The sequence below is a fragment of the Cottoperca gobio genome, chromosome 11 (genome assembly GCF_900634415.1).
Source record: "Cottoperca gobio chromosome 11, fCotGob3.1, whole genome shotgun sequence".
In the NCBI taxonomy this organism is placed as follows: domain Eukaryota; kingdom Metazoa; phylum Chordata; class Actinopteri; order Perciformes; family Bovichtidae; genus Cottoperca; species Cottoperca gobio.
In genome coordinates, this window is record NC_041365.1 from 9243678 (window position 1) to 9267165 (window position 23488).

Consider the following 23488-nt stretch of genomic DNA (forward strand, 5'->3'; position numbering starts at 1 on the left):
TAAACAGTGAGCATTTCAGTCTATATTTTAAAGGTTTAATGTCCTTGCAGTGGAACTACAGAGCAGTTTCGATTCCAGTTTTTATAAGGAAGAGTTCGACATTGTACGATACACCCTTATATGATTTCTTGCCACGAGTTAAATGAGAAGGCCCACTTCCATGTTTGTACGGTAAATACAAAGCCCGCAGCTGGTTAGCTTAGCATAGCAAACGGGGGGGGGGGGGGGGGGGGCAAACAGCTGGCCTGGGTCTGTAACAAAACCAGCACCTCTGCTAAGATATAATAATCTTCTCCTGGCTGAAGCTTCATATTTGACGGCCACACAAGAACGGTGACATTCTTCCGATCCATCTATTAGCAAGAACGTAAAAAATTAAATCTATCCATTTCTTTAAAAGCATTCAATTAAATGATATATATATATTACTGTTATCGAGTATTGCACTTTAATTGTTGTAGCTCTATTATTTTAATCCTGTGAAGCACTTTATTAACATGGTGTTTTCAACATCATTATAAAGTTATTATTACAGCTCAATTGACTTTCAGTAGTTCGTAGTAAAAATTTAATTCTGCCAACCGTGCCTGCGTCATCTTTTGAGCCTCCAGCAGAAAAAGGTTTGGATCATTTGTTGCAACAACAAACCAGCTGCAGATCCATGACTTTGTCTGAGCACTCCTGCTAGCTACTGAGGAAAGCTGCCAAAGCCATAGATGGAGACGCAAGGACACGTACCCACACATTTAACTTTGGTGCAGGACACATATATACAGTACATGATGGAAGGAATTTTGGTATAATCACAACATTCAATAACATTTATGTGCTCACAACGTTTTTCCAAACTACAGAAGTACATCTCTGAGCTGGTGCTGATTGGCTGGATGAAGACATTTTAACAGAGCAGATATTTGGTGGTTGAACCAAAATCTTTTAAGAGGAGAAGGATCTGTCGTACCACTTGGCCTGCCTCTTTGAATTAACTGACATAAAACACATGATCAAAAATAACCAAACTGGAAACTAAACAGCAGGGCATGTGCTAAACTGAGACTGGAGAGAACCATTTCCCTCCGTATGTCAGTACCGGCTACTTCCAGTCACATCACTCTATTGAATGATCGGACGATTTTTACAAGGAAAATGGAAAATGTCGATCTTTAGTAGCCTTTGTGAACAGGTAGGCTCAAAACTGAATACTTGTTCTCAGATGTGAGAGGTAAAACATACGAGTTAGCTCTCAGTTAGAAGCACAAGTCTCCATTTGATTCTCAGTTATATTTAAGGAGCATTGGCTTGGTTATAAGCAGCAGCACACAAGCAGTTACTGTGGTTGAAGCATGTGTGTGTCTGTGCGTGTGTGTGTGTGTGTGTCCATAACACTGAATTAGTCAAAGCAACCAGACACTGAGGACAAAGACAGTTTAGTAGAAGAGAGCATCCTTAAGAGTAGATGGATTGTGATGCAGCAGATTAAAGTGATTAATCCACAAAACCAACTTTAATATTACATTGAAATGGAGAAAGAAATAAACGCTGCCAAAACTGTCAATATTTTGAATAGAGTATCTTTTTTTAAATCCTTTTCTGGACCAAATTAGTGCTAGAAATCAATCCAGGAGGACAAAATAATACTTTAAACAACCGTACTACATATTTTATCAATACGTTTCTCTCTCTAAGGTTTTTCTGTAGCACCATCTTCACTGCAATGTAACATTACCCAATAAGTAAGATCATCAAATCGGGCATTTTATTGCGCCACATCACAATTTTGTGGACACGCTCCTCCACTAACTGTCCAATGAGAGCCGAGGATACCATTGGGCGGCGAATCTGAACAGAAGACAAAGGGGAGGAGGAAACGCCGCGCCTTGGTTGGCTTAGGAGGCGTCGATGTCACAAGGTCTGTAGCCAATCAGGCAGGAAAGAAGACCAGAGTGTGAGGAGAGAAAAAAGAAAAGAGTGAATGGATGCGAGTACAGAGGGGAGATGTGTGGAAGACCGAGGGGGAGAGGAGGAAGTAAACAAAAGAAAGCAGGAACAGAGAGGACGGGATGAGAGGGAGAGGGAGAGGCAATCCCGACAGAGAAGAAAACAATGAGACGAGTGAGAGAGAAAACAGATGTTGGGGGAAATGAAAAGACAGAAAGAAAGAGCCAATGAAGCGATCAGACTTTGTTCATCTTTCTCCTAAACCTGTCGATTTGTGAGTGCGCATGATTTTTATCTTACCTGAGACAGAGATAGCTCTTACTCCACTCCTGACTGCTTCTAACTTTTTCTCATTATTGGATACTCTAGAAAAGAAGAATACACAAATTACACAACAATTACACAACAGTCAAAGCAGTTAACACTAAAAAAGAAAACATACCTAGGTTAAATCGAAGCCTTTTTAACATACATAGTAATTTTTAGAGTCGTATCCTTAGAAAGAGTAGCCTGTTGAAGCTGCTTCTGTAAACTAACCCTTACGGTTTCAATTGCCTTTGCCTTGGTGTCTGTGTCTGTGTAGCTCTACTACGATCTTTACATCACAGACCACAACAGGCAGAGAGAAAGAGAGAGGAAGAGAGAGAAAGAGAGCAAAAAGAAACTTAGAGTGAGAGAACGAGAGAAAGAGGAGGAGCCTACCCAAGTGTTTAAAAACCCTAAGTGGAAAATATTTGGCTCCTAAACTTATCTCCTTATTTGACCACAGACAGAACAAGAGAGGAGAAGAAATGAGAGAGAGATTTGAGTAGAAATGACCAAAAGTAAGCAAAGGGTTTCTGTTTGAATTTGATCGACAGTGAAATGTGAACACACAACGTCCAGGCTTCTACGGTTATGGATAAACAAAGACAATGAACTCCACGTTGTACCAAAGTACCAGTGTTTCTCCTAAAAGAATATGTCTTAAGGACCTGCAGTTCTGAGCCAGGAATCCTTTAAAAAAGGCTCCAATTAAGTTGTCCCAGTTTAGTTTTTGCTCTTTTATCAAAAGAAATATTGTTGAATAGTTTGGGCATGAAAGTCTTTTGAGTTTTAATGTAATTTAATTAATGGACACATTGAACTGCTGTGTTAATGTGAGACCACCGGGCTGCGACTGATTATTCTCATTATAGGTTAGTCCGTCAATTATGTTTACAATAAGCCAATTAATCGTATAGTCTATAAAAATGTCAGAAAACAGTAAACAATGACCATCAAAAGGCAGAAGCTAGGAAAAGTCAATCTTTGGCATTATTCCTTTATTTAATGAGAGACACAAAACTTTAACAACAAAAGCTTGAAAAACAATTAAATCAGTACGAAATGTTAATGAACTGAAATTCAGAAATGTCAGATTTGTGTGACAAGACTTGTTAGGCTACAAGTAAAACACCTCAAAACAGATCATCTTTGCACAAGACAGAAATGACAGATCTGATGACTCAGTTGGGATACGAGCCACTTTTGTAATGTACATTCTACTGTAGCAACACTAAGAATGAGACAGGTACTTACTTTGGGATGGAAGGCAGTGCTCTCTCTCCCTCTAGAGGACAAAACACATTTCATCAGGATCAGAACGAGTAATGTGAAGCAACCTCAGTAATCAACCTTATTCCTGAAGCTAACAAGTGGCAATTTAGTGGCATATTGTACTTTCATGGCTTTCCTCTTAACAGTGAAATGTAGAGCTCACAATCTTTAAACTTATTACCTCCGCCAAGGAGGTTATTTTGTTGTGGTGCGGTTTGTTTGTCTGTCTGTCTGTCTGTCTGCAGGATTATGGAAATACTACTTGGCCGATTTTCATGAAACTTGCACGGGCAACGGAAGAACCAATAAAATGTTGGAGCAGATCCGAATCACGGGCCACAGTCACTATTTCTCACTTACAGAGACAGGCCTGGGCGGGGTCTACGCTGTCCCATTGCTCTTCTAGTTGTTTTGATATTATATTTTCATTTTAGATTAACACTGTAGGGTGCACAGGGTTGTATATTAATATTTTTTGCATAATCCTAAAGAGGCGGGACAGAAAAAAAGAGATCTTCGGTTTCATACCTTTCTGAAATCTGACGATGAAAGAGTGAGTTTCCATGGTGATGAGCCGACAGTAACCGTCAATCAAGTCAGCCAAGTTTTCTGCCATGGTCAGTGATGCTGTCGTAACTGTGAGAGGCTGCACACACACACAAACACACAGAGAGGCAGGCCTGTTACAAAGAACTATTATCTCCAAAGACACACACACACACACACACACACACACACACACACACACTTACTCTTACACATGACAGCACAGTGGGGGTTTCCAGCTGCTCCTTAGGTCAGGGGAAAAATCCTCTCTCACAGTATTTATGTGTATTGGTGTGTGTGTGTGTGTGTGTGTGTGTGTGTGTGTGTGTGTGTGTAAATCCAATACTATAAAAGCCAATAAAACAGAAAGACTCCACTCATACAGCTGCGGCTGTTACGAATCATTTCCTCTGTGAGTGGGACCATTATGTGGAATCTATACGTGGAATACATAATCTCTGTATCCATCTCAGCCACTCACTCACACACACTGGGCCAATTAACCAAGCTATGCACCATGATGGACGCAGCTTATGGTAACCCTAGTATCCACTAGAGACCAAAGCGGCCATCATGACTAAACAGATACAATAATACTTTAAGCCTTGAGAGAGTGAGAAAGCTGTACATTGCATTCTTCAATATTTTCATAGCTTCACAGATATCTCTAAAAGTGTCTGAGATTGAACAAATTCTTTTATTTTTTGAACATTAGCCCACAGCATTGTTCTCTCTGCACCGACGCTTGCTTTTGAGTGGCGGAAAAAAACACTAAACTTACAGTATTTCTGTACATAAAGAGTCTTAAAGACTCTTCTCTTCTCTTGTTGAATTCTAACTGAATTTGAGGAAGTTTGAGTAAAAGTGTGTACGCTATAAAGATAGAATACATAAAAGGAGGAGAGATGGGTATTGTGTTTTTGAGTTGCTACAACAACTTATCAAGTTTTTCATGGTATGCTTTAAAACAAATTGTACATGTATAGCACATTTCTATTTATAGACAAAGAGACAGAGACAGAGTCAGACAGACAGACAGACAGACAGACAGACAGACAGACAGACAGACAGACAGACAGACAGACAGACAGGCAGGGTAGAAGTACCTCAGCAGCTCCGGCTACGTTAAGCTGTAGCATCCCTTTCCTGTCCTTCTCCTCCATAGCCGAGTACTGGATGGACTGAACTTGGTTGAAGTTAGCTAGATGGGTGGGCTGGGGACAGAGAGGGGAAGATAGAAAGAGTAGAAACATATATATGAATTAATAATCAAATTAACAAGGGATATCTGTGGCTATATGTATTTCAGGAGTTAAGTACTTCCACTCAAAGTTATTGGTACCTTTTGCGGCCTTAAAAACATTTGGTGAATTTGTTTTTTGGATGCAGAACATTAAAAGCAGAGGTCCTTCATGACCTATTTTAAACTGGCTGTGTAGTATTATGTGGTTTTGGTAGGAACTCACCGTGGACCCCTTGTCAGTGAGGTAGCTGATCCCTTCCTCTGGCCCGATAGCTAACTCCACCTGGATCACCCAGCTGGACTGTTAGAAAGTAGAGGAGGGATACAAGTTTTTAAAAAAGGAAGAGAGCAAAAAAGCAAGACAGGAGGAAGAGACTTTGAAGGGGGCATAAGTAGAGTCATGGCATGAATCATATACTGTAACTCTGTGGCACAGCACCACATCTTGGATACATGCAGAACCTGAGGTCACCAAAAGGGGTCAGCCTAACACAACTAACCACAGTTTCCAGAGTACGTGGGTACACAGTAAACTGGAGGCAAGAAGAGAAGATACTTACCCCAAGAGCACATTTGAAGCACTCCTTGTCGTAGCGGTAGATTGGTGCAAGTATCTCCAAAAACTTCAGGATGCACTGCTCATCATTTAGATTGGCTACCTGCTTGAATGTCTGCTGAATCAACTTACGAAGAGTTTTAGCCTAAAGAGAGGAAACGGAAAGAAATGACAATAAATAACTGACTTTGTTTCAAATATTATGAGTGCATGTGAACTATGTGTGTGTGTGTGTGTGTGTGTGTGTGTGTGTGTGTGTGTGTGTGTGTGTGTGTGTGTGTGTGCGTGTGTGTGTGTGTGTGTTTGTGTGTGTGTGCGCAGAGTTGCAGAGACACTAAAAGAGGAAAACATTGATAGACTAATTGTCCACTCTGGTTCCAATAAAACTGACTTCACCACTTCATTCTTAGTTCAGATCGATATCGGCACACAGACACATTGAAACAGTTTGTTACTATTCAACTAAACATAAGAATCTGCCCGTTCATGTGTTGTGTAACTGAGATCTCAATATAAACAAGTGCTCATGCAGACTTTTAGAGTGACAGTTGTTATTTTTTTAGGTCAGTTATGTCACGAGAGTGGACAGATGGGGAGTTGACGGAAATAAAATCCATCTAGGGACATTATTCATTATTCTCTTGACATAGAAATGCATAACACACACACGAACAACGTCATATGTAATCCTCTTCATCTAATGTATATATAAAAGCAATGGGACTTTTGTAACCCCGTTCCCCCCTCGTATGATCTTCAGCTTATACATATCTACGGACAAATATTCAGTATTAAGGACATTCAAATGTATATTGATGATGTTATCTAAACACATGGCACATTCAATAAAAATACACATTCATACACGCACACATACAGTACAGACAATCCGTAACTATAAATAGCTCTCCTTGTATAGATTAAGATAAAGATTAGAGGGGATTTAGTGCACTAAAAACCAGGCTTAAAAAAGCACGAGTGGATTTACAGTAGACTAGTTCATCAAATTAAGGTCAATCTACGCACAAATAAATGAACAGTTTAGCAATTAAAACCACAACCAGAAAGGAATAAACTGTTTTGATTTATTAACTTTTAAATGTGGCAAGCAATTGACTGATGAGGCCCAAACACCATATTATCAAAAGATGTACAGTGTACAGACCCCGCTGTCTGATATTAATGACTTTTTATTACCCATTTTGTGGAGCCACTATTATCTTTCTATATTTTATTATTCATTTGTAAATAAAAGCATGAATACCTACACAGCATTACAGAGCCCTGTTGCCAGTCATCTACTCATTAAGCCTGAAGGAATCAAGAAACCTACACACACACACACACACACACACACACACACACACACACACATGGCATAACACACAAATGATTACAGAATGTAATGTGTAAGCGCTTATGTGTGTTCTTGATAGGATCGGTATTTAAATTCCTCGAATTCCATCACACACACACTTATAAACACACGTATAAACACACACAGAGATATTGTCAGGCCAAAGTGTCCACCCTTCCTGAGAGGAAGTACTGCGAGTGGCTATCACCCTCCTCATCACTGACTGTCGCTGTAGCAACAGGGCTGAGCAGTTATGTCACTTTGCAACAATGATTTATTACGTCTCTGTGTTTCAGACGGGATGTGTACCAGTTGTGGCTGGAAGTCATTTTGAGTTTTTAACCTAACTTACGTAACTTAACCTGGTGAAAACTGTTTCATCACAGAGAAAGGAAGGTTCTCCAGGCAGCAAGGAGACGAGTTATAAACCTTTATTTAGTCAGACATATTGTTTTTATTTACCAATGTAGTGATACGTTTCATTCTGTGTTGTGTCCTGACAGTAATACCGATATATATCTATATTATCCTAGGATACATGCACTATGGCTGGTTTAGTTTCTGATACATTACTGTACCACTAACCTAAGGAATGACTGAAACATATATATTTTTAGTCATTTATCCCAATGACTAATAATTCTCACTGTAATAAAAACACATTACAAAAGTACTTAATCAATACATCAATTAAGAATTATTCTGCATAGACATCCACATCGACATCCCGGCTTAAATTGTAAAACTTTTAAACAAATATCCGTCATGTAAATAATACAAATCAGATATGACTCTACCAACAGAAGTTTAGACATTTCATTGATGGTTGTTCTCTCAGATCATTTTAGTGTGTACATTTTAGGCTGGCTGTAGAAAATACAAAGAAATGTCTGTTTTGTTGTAAATATTATTTCAAATAAATGTTTATTTCTTGTAAAAAATCTATCAATAAATCTCACTGCAGTATGACCACATCATTTGGTGGTGATTGATAAAGTTGTTCAGTGAGTTATTAATCTGATGGCGGGGAAACCGACTCCTTGGCTTAAGCTGGTTGATTAAACTTTGATCTCCAAAGACACTAAAGGTCAGCTTAACTAAACCTGCTGCCCAGCTTGTCTATATGAAAGAACATATTGCTCTTTATAAAGCTTTCACCTCAGCAAACACTGTTTACTATCACAGCCATAGCCATCTGCTATGGGGTTTGAGTGTGTGTGTGTGTGTGTGTGTGTGTGTGTGTGTGTGTGTGTGTGTGTGTGTGTGTGTGTGTGTGTGTGTGTGTGTGTGTGTGTGTGTGTGTGTGTGTAGAGTCCATTGAGGGCGAATAATCCCATTAAATGACTACCATTCTCTTTCACTAGAGCGAACGGCAGAAACGTAAATGACAGACATACACACACATGCAGAGACACACACACACACATATACATATATTTAAATGGTCCATATATGATCAAATCTATATAAGCCATTCTTGAAATACACCCCAGATATCTACAATCAAATCAGATGTGCTACTTTATGGATGTTTGACTGCATGTTTGGTGTGCATCACCGAGTGCATTTTCATGACTTGTAGAGCAGTACTCAGGGGATTGTGTGTTGTCTGCCAAAGGAGTAGAAAATGAGAGAAAGAGGAGAGGAGGTAAAGTAGGTGATGAGAGGGGAGTCAGCAGGGCTTGACAGACGGGGGGGACCGCAGAAGGAGACGCACATTGATGCCTCCTCCTCCCTCCTCATTGTTGGAAAGAGAAAGTGGGTTTAAACATGACCTTAGGGTCACACACACACACACACACACACACACACACACACACACATACACACACACACACACACACACACACACACACACACACACACACACACACACACACACACACACACACACACACACACAGTTTCTCTCCCTCTGCAGAGCATCTGTCCGCCCGCCTGCTGACATCAAGACCTTTTCGGGTCACTGGGGCCTTTCTTTCACACAGACGCACACCAGGACCCTACCCATAAACACGTGCCGTAAATTTATCACTGGCACAGCCACTGTTCATTGTGCAAGCACACCCAGCCATCACATACAAACATAGACAACCAGAAGTACAAATTAAGAGTAAACTCTCACACAAAAGCTTATTTAAATGTGTGTTCATCTCCCAACAAAAGCTAATAAAACTGCACATGCAGGGTGCTGATGATTTCCGTTTCCCCCTGTTTCTAAGTTAAGATAACCAGCTGCTGGCTGTAGCCTTATATTCACTGGAGAGACATGACAGTGGTTTTGATCTTCTCATCTTACTCTTGGCAAGAAAACAAATAAGGGCATTTCTTAAAATGTCAAACTCGTCCTCTAATAGTGAGGCTTGCAGAACAGAGATTATTCACTGGTGAAAACAACATTCATCACACTCGTCTATGTGTAGTTTGAAAGTAGGCTCTCCTGTAAAAGTCATATTTTTCTATCCATTCTCATTCTTGTCTCCATTCACCTAAACTGTGCTGGTTAATTGGCCAAGATTTCCTCTTAATCTTGTTGAGTCTTTGACTGCTTCACATTTTGTCAGGCAGGCCAGCCCGGGTCGAACAACACACGGGAGCCGTCTTTAAACCACACACTTTGGTTACTTTTAGTAACCGAGCCACTATGACAGCAGCTGCTGAATGAGGGGAGAGCACTACTCATCCTACCTTTTGATCGAAAACCCTCTTATTGAACCATTTCTTCCATAAATATTTCACAAGGAGAAAGTGAATACAGTGTTTGTTTCAGCAACCTGACATATTATACTGTGTGTACTCCACCACCCCTCTTTTGATCTCCATTGAAAAGTCATTATTCTTACCTTGACTGAATCCAACAGGTCTTTTGGGAAAAAACGCCTCAAACCAACGTCTTTCCTGGAGAGATACGAGAGGAAGAGAGCAGGATGATTATGATGCTATAATTACACTGTGGAATGTCAATTGTTAACCACTTCTGTCTTTATCTGATCTCGGAAGCTTACTTTTTGCCTCTGCAGAGAAATTACAAGCAACATTTACAGACAGATACAGTTAGGCAAGACAGGCAAATGAAGACAAGAAACAGAAAGCAGAAAGCTGTGACTAAGTGCTGACTGTACAGAGCACTACTCAACTTTTCCTAAGAGACGGGGAAGAGGAAAAACAGAGGGAGCCGAAAGAGAAAGAGAATACAAAGAGGGAGACCACAAAGACAAAGAAAGATGTGCAGAGCTAAAACAGGAAGCTAGCTAATGACTCAAACTCCTCTAGAGAGAAGACAAGTACGAGTGGAGGGAGAGAGAGAGTAGGGGAAAGGCGGAGAGCTTACATCATCCTCTTTCTCCAACATAGGTCAAATATCAGTCAATTATCGTCATAGTGTTATAACAGTGTGCGATACACAACAGGGTTGGGGTTTCAATTTAAGAGCAGGTCAGATGGTATCGACTAAGTTGTAAATCACAGATAAAATGCTGCCCTGTGGTTGTCTAAACTACCAGGCTTGTCTCAGCTTAAAATATTCTTCTCTATGTCAAACACATGTGCAAATACCACTAGTTCACTTGGGACAGACCATCATTGGTCTATGAACACCTTGTAAAACATGCTGTATGTCACCCCTAAAACTGTTCCCCCTCTCAAAATCAAAGCCATGTCCATCACAGAAGCAACACAAGCACAAAGAGAAAATTAAAGAGTGTGAGAGATGACACGCCAAGCCGACGTCAAAGAACGAGCAATGATGAAGACCCACTGATTAAATGCGTCGCACTAATTCTAAAACCACAAGGACTACAGCCAACTACAGCCAGCTGATCTCAAACAGGCACATGTGTTCAGTGGCTGCATAAGAGGAACTAACCAACAAATGTTTGGAAATGCAAAGAAAACAAACTAGCCATTTTCACACTAATGCAAATCTGAGACTATTTTATTATATACTTGGAAAACCATCAAGAAAATGCGGGTATATAATTTCATAATAACATCGAGAACATTCCTGTAGTTAGTACAAATTATGGGGAACATAAAGACAGTGTTCAAATGTTCCTGTTGATTAATTCCAATTAACTGCTAGCATAACCTACTCTAACCAGTAAACTTACAAGTGAATTATTTGGAAATTGTGGACTCATAAAATAAATTGTTTAATTTTGGTCTTTTGCTATTAAAAGAACAAAAAGAAAAAATGGATAAATTAAATGGTTGAAAGAAGAGACACCACCCCAAATGTTTGGGCGGTGATCGACCGCAGACTCAACTGTCAGCTCGGTGCATTCAAAGCCCTGACAGCACTTTCCCTCTCCCACTCTTGTTGGTTTAAAATATGCATGACACAACATCTTTTTCCAATCAACGGAGAGAGGCAATGAGGGACAGATAGAGTAAAAAAAAACAAAGAAAGGAAGAACACAGGAAATGAGAGCGTAGAGAAGAAGGACGGACAGAGCAGGACTGAGAGGACGGAGAAGAGAGACAAAGAGATATCGGTGGAGAGACAGAGGGCATTCTTCTCAGTTAATTGGAGCGCTCGTTAGGCTAAACAGAAAGAAAGACTTCATTGCAATAGGGTAGCTCATTAGACACCACATTAGAGCCAAGCCTGGCGAGGGCCAAAGTTTGTTAATTGTCTTCATCAACATCCATCTACCAGGGATCTGATGGTGGGTCAAGGCATGGAGCAAACCAGAGAGCGAACATAGACAGAGCATACAAACCCATATAAATCTATAAAGATTTATGAATGTTAAACATACACGATCGGGTGCCTCGATAAACAGTGATGATGAAAATGATCATTGTCGCTAGACTGTAGGCTTTCTTGGCACAAGTAAATGTAAAAAAACAAAACATGTTGAATCACAGTTGGATTGCAACAAAATGGAACAACAGTTTTTAAATGTTTCCAGACTTTTGTGCAATTTACAAACTCTTACTGAAGTTTGCTCTATTGTTTTCCACAGCCCACTAATTTCTAGGAACTACACGGGAACCCTGTATTGAAACTCTGAACCAATGTGCTGATTCTGTGTTATTTCTGCTGGGTTACGAAACATATTTCCATGTAGAGGAAGGATGTTATGAACCAGAAAGGTTGTGAGCTGCTGCAGCACTTTCCTAATGAAGAAAATACTTACTCCAATAGTTCATAGTTGGATTTCTTGTCAAGGGCGTTTCCTCTCATCTCTTTGAAGAACCTCCTAGAATTGAAAATCAGAGAGAGAACAAGGTCAAATACAATTCAATGCAGACACACACATTAAAAGGAAGTACTTATAAATGTGTACCAAAGAATATTCAGGTTTAAAATCATAGCAGGACAGGGATCCCTGGTACAACTTCGCCTACTTCCAAAAAGACTCAAGAGGTCAGCATCAGTTGTAGTATAAAGAACAACTTTAGTCGACATCAGAGTTACAATTGGAAGTTTTTATGTTATTCTAAGGAGTAGGTGTTCCTTTAAATAATGAACACTGACGAATGCTGCAAGAATGATGAATGTAGCCCACAAGCAAACATAAAGGGTTTCACACAAAAACAACTCATCTGGTGAAGAAAACAACTGTCAAGGATATCGCTTTAATTGCTAGTTTAGGCAAAAAATAGACAAAATGAGTTTGTGAATGTTTCAAAGTGACACTTTTTTGTATATCTCTGATGGAAACAAACCTTTACTTTTGATGTAAAAAGACAACAGCCATTGAACGTTAAGACCTAAAGCAGTTTGTAGTATTGTAGCTTTGAGTTATTCATGAACAAATTCTTGAATCGCGCATTTTACCTGATTTCTAAACAGCCCAGTTTGAGAGCTACATCTTGTTCCACCTGTTCCCCGATCTCCGTCATGTAGTCATTCTTCACCTGTGGTACACAAATACACATCAGAAAAATATGTTAATTAAAACGTTAATTTCCACAAACAACAAATGGCAAGCCGTCCATCTCACACACAAATACACACGCAGTCCCGCTGACCTAGATTACCCAGAAGCAAACAGACACAGTCCTTCGAGCAGTGCCATATGTCTCAGTGCTGGCTAGCTGCTGGCAGAAAGCTAAATATGTGTGTGTGTGTGTGTGTGTGTGTGTGTGTGTGTGTGTGTGTGTGTGTGTGTGTGTGTGTGTGTGTGTGTGTACCTGGTGGTAGAAGTAGTTGAGTGTAGGTTTGTCTTCTGTAAACTGCTGCACAAAGCCCTTTGGAAGATACCGGATCCTTAACTCGTACCTACAGACATAAGAAAAGGACAGTGGGTGTGTTATGCAGAGATGCAACAATAACATTTAAAAAATCGAAATAGCAAAAACAAGTCTTGGTCATCATCAGGGTTCATAAAGTTTTTAAGAGTAAAATATAAGCACTTTCAAGGAACCTTAACCAAAAAGACTCTTGAAGCCTTTATCATCACATCTTACTGCAAGATGCAAAAAAAAAAAAAAAAGGTTTACAGACATTTTTTATACGCACAGCAATCAATGTATATACTGTTCCTATTCAATCTGATCCTGATTATTTACTTCTTAGCTACGTCTGCTCCGCGTCTGTAATCAGACACCAGGAGACAACAAACAAATATGGTGAAGGGATTGTTTCATTACAAATATTAAAATATTTTGGTTTGTGTACATAATGAATACATAATGGTTGAAATTAAACATCTTCCAAACTTTCAAGACTTTGTACGAGCCCTGTATGTTTTACAACAACGTCGAGTCGTCTTCTATGTGGTAAAAACATCAGAATAAATTAGTTTAAGAACCAAGTGGAGAGCAGAGGTAGGATGTTGAGTCAACTAAAAAGGCACTAGATTAAATAAACAAGAAGACATGATAAAGAGAATGTGATGAGAAGGAGAAGAGAGAAGATGGAGGTGAGGAAAAAATGTTTATGCAAGAATGCAAATAACAAGCACGGTTGCAAGTTCAGTGGAGGAGAGACAGCGACAAAGAGTTGTTGACTTTGTCAGACAAAACAGGCATCTGTTTCTCTCTCTTTTTATGTCCACAGTGCAAAAGGTCTCCAACTCACAATAGCATTAGCACCCAGACCTGCCACAATAAACGTAATATATACCAGTGCATTAACATCCAAACTGCCAAACCAACTCAACCACGTCACACCACACAAGCCCTCTCATCGCATACAACAGACGGGTCGCACTTTTTCATGACGTTGTTTGTTTGCAATAAATCACTTCTGCTACTTTGGTGTACAATAGGACAGACTGTTGAAGCCAATAAGTCATGTTTAATGTCTACAAAACTGGTTATAATGTGAAACGTTTCTAAAATGTTCTTTCCTCAATGACCTGCACGTACCTGGCACATAATCTGAAGCTGGACCCTCTCAATAAATAAAGCTCACCCACTAGGCTGCCGGGTAACTTTTGGAGATGATAAAAACTCAGTTATATTCTATCGTTGGTCTGTGCCTGCCTTAATAAAGGTGTGTTAGCCAATCAAATCACTGTAAAACAACAGCTCTGCGTCAGACATGTGCTTTACTTGTAGCCTGACACAGTGATGCTGACCGAGGGTCGTGTCTAGATGGCATTCCTAGATTTGCGAAAGTTTTCAAAAACTCTTGCAAAACTCGCTGCTTGAAGACCTATCATAACCTTAATCATTTGAGGTCAATGCCCAACCATAACCATCTCCCAAGAGTTTTGCAAATCGAGGGTTACCATCTACACACGACCCTGAGCGAGCTTCAGCATACTGTGTTAGCACAATGACAACTTATCAAACACACTGTTCAGTAGACGACACACACACACTCTTCTCCTCTCACCTCCACTCCTCATTTGGTCGTGCCAGGTCATAATTCTCTCTGACGTGGGACACGCCCATATCAGGGTGGAGCCAGTGCACCTGGTCTCTGGATTGGCTGTTGCTGAGACGCAGACCAAAACAAGACGTCCAGCGCACTTTGTGGATGTCCAGAATCTTCTGGATGATTCCCTGGAAACAAAGAGCAAACAATTGACTTAATTTTTTCTACACAGTTACATAACATTTAGGTTTAAGTAAAAGATAAAAAGGGCAATACAAATAAAATTTTGTGAGACTATTAATCATAGTATTGGTGTATTAGGCTAAATGACCATTTCCCCCTTTATCTGTAGTTGTGATGGCTCAACACATGCATATCAGTTTGATGCATTTATCAGTTTGATAAATAAAACAAAGATTCCCAGTGAAAGAAACAGCTAGCCAGTCTATAAAGAAGTATGCCATACCTCAATGCACCCACTGTGCTAATGTCAGGTCAACGAGGGCATGAGTCTATGTGTGTGTGTGTGTGTGTGTGTGTGTGTGTGTGTGTGTGTGTGTGTGTGTGTGTGTGTGTGTGACTTCAAGCGATTAAAGATGACGTTCTCACCCAAACAAGTTGACAGAAATCATACACACATGCATGAAAATGCTCACACAACCACGTGCGTTCCCACACTAGGGGGTCTGACCTAGATACTAAAGGAAAAACAGTAAGGAGAGGAGAGGAGAGGAGAGGAGAGGAGAGGAGAGTGACGCATCCTGTATGACCACTGAAGTTTGAGCAGCGTTACGTAGGTTCTGCGCAAAGGGAGTGGATCTAAAAGCATACTGCTAAATAAACATACACTATTACACACACATACCACACATACACACACATTGAGCGTGCCCTGAGGTTACATGTATCTACTGGCAAAATTCTGTCATTGTGCCGAGTGTCCTTTATCAGAGCAGACAGCTAGGACCTTGAGCTGAGGACAAACTGTAAAAGTTCCCCTTCAAAACTACTGCTGGGGGTAAACTGCAATATGCAGGGGCACCAGAATATTACTACCGTGAAAGTTATAATGTTCAGTTTTAGTAGAATAATGTTGGGATATTCTATATGTTTCATCATGTGCCACCCATGGTGGACATTTGTGATTTTGAGTGAATGTACTACCGTACTAGATGGATTTAATTTCAACATCTATGTTCACAACAGCATGAATGTGTTGATCCACATATAATCCATCCATCCAGTGCCTTCATCCGGTCAAAAATGTTTGTCCAGAAATAATGTAGAAATAAAGAATAATAGAAATAAAATAAATAGAAATAAAGGTTAATATTATCATTATTATTATTATTTAGCTCTAACTACCACTATGCCTAAGTACAGCCTCACAGAGCTGCGAGCGTGGCTGTAGACTTGTGACTTGCTTCTTCAGGAGGAACAAACGGGCTGGGGGATGAGTGCCACAGACAGTTACATGTTGTTGGCTTTGCTCTTTTCATGGGATTCGTTGACAATAGGAAAAATGTAGAATAACACCAGCCTTATCCAGTTTGAGCTGTTTTGGATTGTAAGATGTCTCTTATATTTAGTTACATGGTGGGACATAAAAGTGTTTCTCTCTTCTTACCCTGACATCGGTTGCGTCTCCATATCTGATATTGGAGGACCAGCAGCTGTGTTCAGTGTTGGTCTCAAAGTGATGGAAGACTTTCAGAACTCTGTCCACGGATCCGGCCATGGTTCGATCCGACCCCCCCGCGCTCAGCCGTGACTTGGCGCCTCCCAGGAGGGCATGGTTCAGGTTGGGGTCCAGATAGGCCGTCGCCATGGTTTTCCCTGCTGACACTGCTGCTGCTGCTGCTGCTATGTGTCTGTCATATTCTGGGCAGGAGAAGAGAGAAAATCAGACATCGGTGAAATGAGGAAGAATAAAGAGTAGAATCAGAAGAGAAATCCTTCCTGTGAGAGTTTAGCCTGTAAGCAAACATACATACATAAGATTGAATTAGGGCTAACAACAACTAACCAATTAATCTGCTTGATTAATCATTTTAATAGATACCCTAATGCCGACTTCACATTGCTTGTTTTGTGCAACAGTCCAAAACCGAGAGACATTCATTTTACAATGATAAAAAAAACAAAGAAAAGCAGAAAATCTACACATTTAAGAAGTTGGAACCAGATATTGTTTGGAAAAAACTTTTGAAAGACAAAACAACTTAAATTAGCACTCGATTATCAAAATAGTTGCTGATTCATTTTCCGTCAATCTGCTCATCAAATAATGAAGGGTTTCAGCTCCACCTCATGTTGCTTGTTTTGTCCCGCTAACATTTCAAGAAATTCAAATATTGAATTCACTATCATACAAAGAAAAGCAGCAGATCTTCACATTTGAAATGTCTGTTTAAAAGTTACCCATTTTAATAATGTTTGCCAACTTTATTTCTGTCAATCTACTAATGGATTATTTTAACTGATTGTTTCAGCTCTGGTTTGTACAATGTAATAATGGAATGACGCACTTCTGATGTGGATTGTAATCCTGCTCATCTTACTTTGAATAAACCTTGTACAGCAAATGTCTGTTTCAGACATGGCGTTCTTTGATAAAAAGATGAAAAAAACTGAACAATGAAATGCCAGAGAGAGAGGTACAGTCCGGGTCAAGGCTCAATGTAACCACCTGTGTCTATGACACAAAGAAGACAATGCACCTCAGGCTGACGTTTTTCCTGAATAAGAAGTCGTGACATTGACACACTTCCTGGAATTTCATGGTAATTTCATCTGGGAATGCCCGACAACAACTACCTCCTCTGTGTGTATGAGTGCGCAACATGTGTGTTTGTGTGTGTGTGTGTGTGTGTGTGTGTGTGTGTGTGTGTGTGCTGTTGTAATCATGACACTGTGTAGAAAAAGGGATAGCGAGATCCCTTTCACTCTCTTTTTCTGCCTCCCTTTCGTTCTGTGCTTCTCCTCCCCTTTCCTCCATTAAAGGAAAATTGATATGTTCTAGTAGGTAATTATACCTGAGAGAAAGAGACTCTCTCACAAGCACGCACACACACACTCACGCGCACACACACAAAATGTAGTTTTGCAGTAGTAAGAATAGGGAGGATGTCAATGATGATGAGGAGGTGGAGGAGGAGGAGGAGGAGGAGGAGGAGGAGGAGGAGGAGGAGGAGGAAAACGGTGGTAAAACAGCAAACTACATCTTGGGATAACTGTTGGTCAAACAAAACAAGATATTTGAAGGTGTTAACTTGGGCTCTTGTGACAGGGATTTCTTTTTATTATTGTGTGTGTGTGTGTGTGTGAAAGAGATTTCAATCCTACCTCTGTCCCAACACATGGGGAAGGGGCTACATCCGCTCATCGCCATGGAAACACATGTTTGTCCCTCCCTGTGTCCGTCTGCACCAAGGACAGATGGGCAACTAGCAGTCTCACAGCCACGCATCACACAGACACACAGAACTTCTCGTGTATAGAGAAGCTACATAAATAAACACACACACACCAAGGTCCTGACACAACTGCAACAACACGCTCACATAACCCAAACACTAAGACACGCAAGCGCACGCACACACTCCGTCTCCAAGGCAGAAATCTTTGTTTCCAACTTTTGTCAACAGCTTTGTAAGCAAACATTTGTTTCCAGACGGGTAATCCTCAAAAAGGCCAATTTGCTGGTCAGTTGGCACTTTGTACAGTGTAAAGACGCTACATAAAACACATCAACAGCGAAAATGTAAAATAAAAAAGATCTTCCTCTTTGTCCGTCTTCTTAATCCTTTCCTGTTATCCACAGATACACAAGTGAAACAAGATCCCTAGAGATGTGATCTTCTTTTTCAGTCCACTTCTAAATTACTCCACAGCGGTCCATCTCTGATGACAACACTCGTTTTTTTTGCCCAATTTCTGCCCCATGCCTGCACTCCATAGTTACGCAGTTGCCGGGAAAAAGTCAAGCGACCATCGCTCAGGAGAGAACTCGGGTTATTTCACTCAGTGGAGTCCTTGTGAAAAAGTTCACAGCCAACTCCAACTCGTGCAGAGTTGATCCAATGGACAGTCAGTTAGTAAATGGTCACAGAGAAGGAGAGACACATACTGAGCTCAGTAATAAACAAACAGAAAGTTATCTTCTTCTCTTAGAAAAATAAAGTAAAGAAAAGAGTGAGGCACAAAAGCTAAAGGAAACAGAGACAGCATGACAAAGAAGGGGAGAGAGAAATGCAGCGATTGTTTCAGGATGAATGAGAGGAAAAAGAGGACAGAGCAGCACAACTGAAAGAAAGTTGAGTGGGGAATGAGAGAGAGAGAGAGAGAGAGAGAGAGAGAGAGACGGCTGCTGGAGAAGCAGGAGGAGCTAGAAACTATTAATATGCTAATCTAGCTAGTCTCTTGTGTTCAATGAAGAAGAAGAAAACCTCCCACTTCTGTTTATGAAGCTGACCTCAGAACAGCCCCTAATGTCGTACCAATATTGCAACCATCTCAAATACAACGCAAAGGAGAGAAGATAAAAATCTCTTTATTTAACTTCTCGATGACACTACTTGACACATCTACAGTGTTTCATTCAGTAAAGACAAAAGCAAAAACAAAAACACAGGCACAAAAAAGATTAATTAATCAGGACAGAAACAATAATCGAAACCAGCTTAGATCACCGTCCTCGGCCACTATACACTCCTCCTGAAGCGCAAATAAAAGCTGAATATCCATCTCCATACTGTGCACTGTGCGTAGTTCACTCCTCTCCTTTCCTCCGCTATGTCTCTGACTGTAGGTATGTGCACTTGTGTGTGTTTGTGGGAGCGAGCGGAGGGAATGTGAACGCACAAGGCAAAAAAAAAAAAAAAAACTTTCAGGGGGCGCAGGGTTCCGTTGGGGGAATATATATATATATATATATATATATATATATATATATATTTAAACGGTGCGCGATCTACCCGCACTACACTCACAAGATCGACCTGTCGATCGCGATCGACCTTTTGGGCACCCCTGCCCTCTCATATAATGGGGAGTCTGGTGATTCACACCCCTAATAGGCATATTTAACAGATCAACAAATATAATAGACAAAATGAAAAACGTTCCTCCTAAAAACCTAAAGAGAATAGCAAAGAAGAAAAGAGCATTTTTACCAACACAGCCGTTGCCCTTGCTGTGCCCAGCATGTAAACTAGCAGCTGTAAGCAACATGCCAACCAATTCACTTTGAAACCACAAGGTCTCAATCAATCACTCTTCATGCTGCATATCCAGAGTCATTCAGCATGTACTTTCGGCGTCATACTCTCTCTAGCTCTTATAGTGCTCGAGGTGATGCCCTGAAGGCTCATCTCTTCGGCAACGTGCCGACAAAATCCTGCGAGCGAGTGGCACCTATGACCGCCTGTGTTGCTGCTGACCAGATGCCAGCCTCTATTAATCAAATGGACATTTATATGGCCAAACACATCGACTGAACAGACCTCAACGAGCTACTGAAAACACACGACTACAAATGCACAAAGGAAGTCAAAGTAAGGTGAAATTTTCATGTTGCGTGCGTGCGCATTCACGTGTGGGTTTCCTAAATGCTACATCTAAGACATTGGCCATTGTTATAAAAATCTGGTGGGAGCAGGGGGTGTGTGTGTGTGTGTGTGTGTGTGTGTGTGTGTGTGTGTGTGCACTTTTGGGATCCTTTTGTTAGCGGGCCGGATGTTGCTATGAATAGGAAGAGCTCTTTTGGGACTATGCCAAAGTCTCTCTCTCTCGCTGTGTTTATGAACACATAATTATTTTAGCAGGGGGGAACACAACACACATCATCTACTAAATGCAAATATTCAAAGATGCAAGTGAACCCCAGAAGTGTAATAGCTACTTTAATGTATCCTTGCATATGTTTTTTCAGTAAAAATAAATATGTTCGCACCCATGTCTTGAAAATGTGTTTTCTTGCTTTTAATCCACATCACTATTAAAGCCCACAAGAAGCAACTCTTTGCTCAGATTTCTTTTTCTTTTTTTATATATATTTTGTAACTGCTAGTATTAAATCAGTCAAAAATCAACAACAACAATCAACATCCCTAGCGGGAAGGAAAAATAAAAAGCAGTGTTTCCCCTAGGTTTACTGCTTTGGGGGGTGCTGACCGTGCAACGACGGTAGGGGAAACACTGAAAAGTATTTAATATAATCTAATAAACACACAAAAACACCTCTACGCACACTGGAATTACCCTTGAAACTTTGCTTCTGTATTTACAATTCCATTGTTATTCTCTTACTTCCTCAAAGCTAGCATTGAATGGGACTCGCAGGACACTGGCAACTAATTCATCTGATCTGGCTGAACTGGTGAGCGAGGCCTTCTTTCAGGGCATAATGCCAGGACACATACATATGCCTTCTTATTTAATTTACAACATCCTTCGAGGGCCATACTAATTATTGAACTCATAACCTCTGCACACTTTTCTTTCATGCTGTGCAAAAAAGAAACTTATTTATCCATGTATCTTTCTGTTTTATCAGAAATAAACAATCCTTTATTAGTCCCACAACAGGGAAATGTATCTTGTCACAGCAAAAGAACATATGAAGGCAGTACACAATAATTAAATAGAATAAAAAATAATATAAGTACCAAGTGGTTGATAGAAAATAAAGTGAGTATTGCACATGGCAGTGATAATTGCACATCAGTGGTGCAACAGTCTGTTCTTGGTGTGGTGGTCTACCTCTCTATCTCTCCATGTTTGTATGTTACGCTCTGCAGAGAGCGGCTTGTTGGGCCAAACTCCGCCGAAGAGCGTTAACTTTATCCAAACACTCGTCCTTTCAGCTCGTGCAGTTTGACATGTTTTGTGCAGTAATGACGCTCGAGATTATTTTTCATCACCGCAAGTACGTCCGCACAAACTAGACACACTGGCTTTTTACTTTCACATAGAAATAATCGTTTGTCCAATTTCTCCTGGAAAGTGCGACATTCTGCATCCTTCTCTGTTTTACACTCGCCACGCTGAGTTCACTGATGCCAACGACAGTCTCGTTTAATATTGAAGTTTTTTGACATGACGTGACCACGTGATGACACGTTCCGCTCACATTCACGTTCCGCTCAAGTTGTGTTCAGGGACCCTGACCTTGGCCAGGAAAAACAGTCAGTCGCTTGTCTAAAATATTGCCGTCTAGTTTTTTTTGCTAGTGGATTTTGTTTGCGTGCGTTTTACAAATTACCTCGAGGGCCGGATCAAATGGTCGGAGGCCGGAGGTTCCCCACCCCTGCTGTTTACCCTCAGGTTGTTGGGAGTGTCTTCAAAAAGCATATTTTGTATCTGGTATATACAGTGTGAAGATTACAATTAGTCACAAACTCCAACTAGAGCAGGGGTGTCCAAACTACGGCCATCACCGCTGCCCATTTTTAATTGGCCCGCAGCAAATTCTAAAAGTCTAATGGAATATGTCCCAGATAGAAACTTGCGCTTGAATGTTTTGTACGTCTTAGTTCTAACACAGAAACACAGTTTTGACTTGTCAGCTAACTTAAAACATCAAGTGTCAGATAAAGCTTGTGCTTTAGATTTTTACTCATTGCATGTGATGAGAGCACAGATGCGACAGACACCGCACAGCTGTTCATTGTTTTTGCGGGGAGTTACCGAGCACGAGGACTTTACCACAGAGAATTTCAAGCTTTCCTGTCTGATGTCGATGCTGAATACGGGGACGTACTCCACCGTTCTGATGTGCGCTGGCTGAGTCGCGGCTCCGTGCTGCAGCGGTTTTATTCCCTGAGATCAGAAACCGATCTGTTTTTGAAAGAGAAGGAGCGACCTCTTCATGAGCTGAGTGACCCTCCATGGTTGGCAGACCTGGCATTTTTAGTTGATCTTACTGGTCATCTCAACACTGAACAAGAGCCGACTGCGCACATGAAAGGATTCTGTGTGAAGCTCCGTCTCTTTGAGACACAACTACGCAACTTCAATGTTGTGCACTTCCCCACGCTGTCCGAAATCAAATGTGCTTTTCCAAACGCTAACCTTTCTGATAACGAGGGGAAATATGTGTCTGTGATCACGTCTCTCATCTCATGTCACGTCTCTCATGACAGAATTCAGTCAGCACTTCCAAGATTTTTCTATCGTTGAGAAAGAAATCGAGCTGATCAATGAAGAAGAAGTTTAAGAGAGTCTGCAACTTGAACTTATATATAATAATCATATACGATAATTCCCTGAAGATTCAACATCAGCTTCTCTCCGTCGCCGACTTCTACCGGAGCTTGGAAAACTTTCCTCTGATGAGACTCCACGCACAAAGAATGATGAGTCTGTTCGGCTCAACATCTGAGCAAACATTTTCTGTTAACTCTGAACAAAAGCAGATTGAGAACCACAATGAGCGACAGCATCTCTGTGATGTCCTTCGTATCTCAAACAATAAACGTACTCCTGACCTGCAGC

At 40.7% G+C, this 23488-nt stretch overlaps 1 protein-coding gene across 13 annotated transcripts in view; it reads right to left on the reverse strand.

The window, feature by feature from the left end:
* Positions 1–23488, reverse strand: part of ptk2aa (protein tyrosine kinase 2aa) — a 60615-nt gene that overhangs the window by 21057 nt on the left and 16070 nt on the right. For 3 of the 13 annotated variants that reach the window (XM_029443641.1, XM_029443642.1, XM_029443648.1), the window contains exons 1-13: positions 18338–19230; positions 16620–16873; positions 15011–15180; positions 13360–13447; positions 13004–13083; positions 12360–12422; positions 10062–10116; positions 5866–6006; positions 5529–5606; positions 5169–5276; positions 4045–4162; positions 3499–3529; positions 2239–2303 (exon numbers count right to left, since the gene is read on the reverse strand). In XM_029443641.1, the coding sequence (XP_029299501.1) occupies positions 2239–2303; positions 3499–3529; positions 4045–4162; positions 5169–5276; positions 5529–5606; positions 5866–6006; positions 10062–10116; positions 12360–12422; positions 13004–13083; positions 13360–13447; positions 15011–15180; positions 16620–16873; positions 18338–18461 (1375 nt within the window). In that variant the 5' untranslated portion in view covers positions 18462–19230. Of the gene's footprint in view, positions 1–1824; positions 1912–2238; positions 2304–2380; positions 2437–3498; positions 3530–4044; positions 4163–5168; positions 5277–5528; positions 5607–5865; positions 6007–10061; positions 10117–12359; positions 12423–13003; positions 13084–13359; positions 13448–15010; positions 15181–16619; positions 16874–18337; positions 19232–23488 lie in introns of those variants that run through there. The other 10 variants (XM_029443637.1, XM_029443638.1, XM_029443646.1 and 7 more) reach the window with 8 other exon arrangements.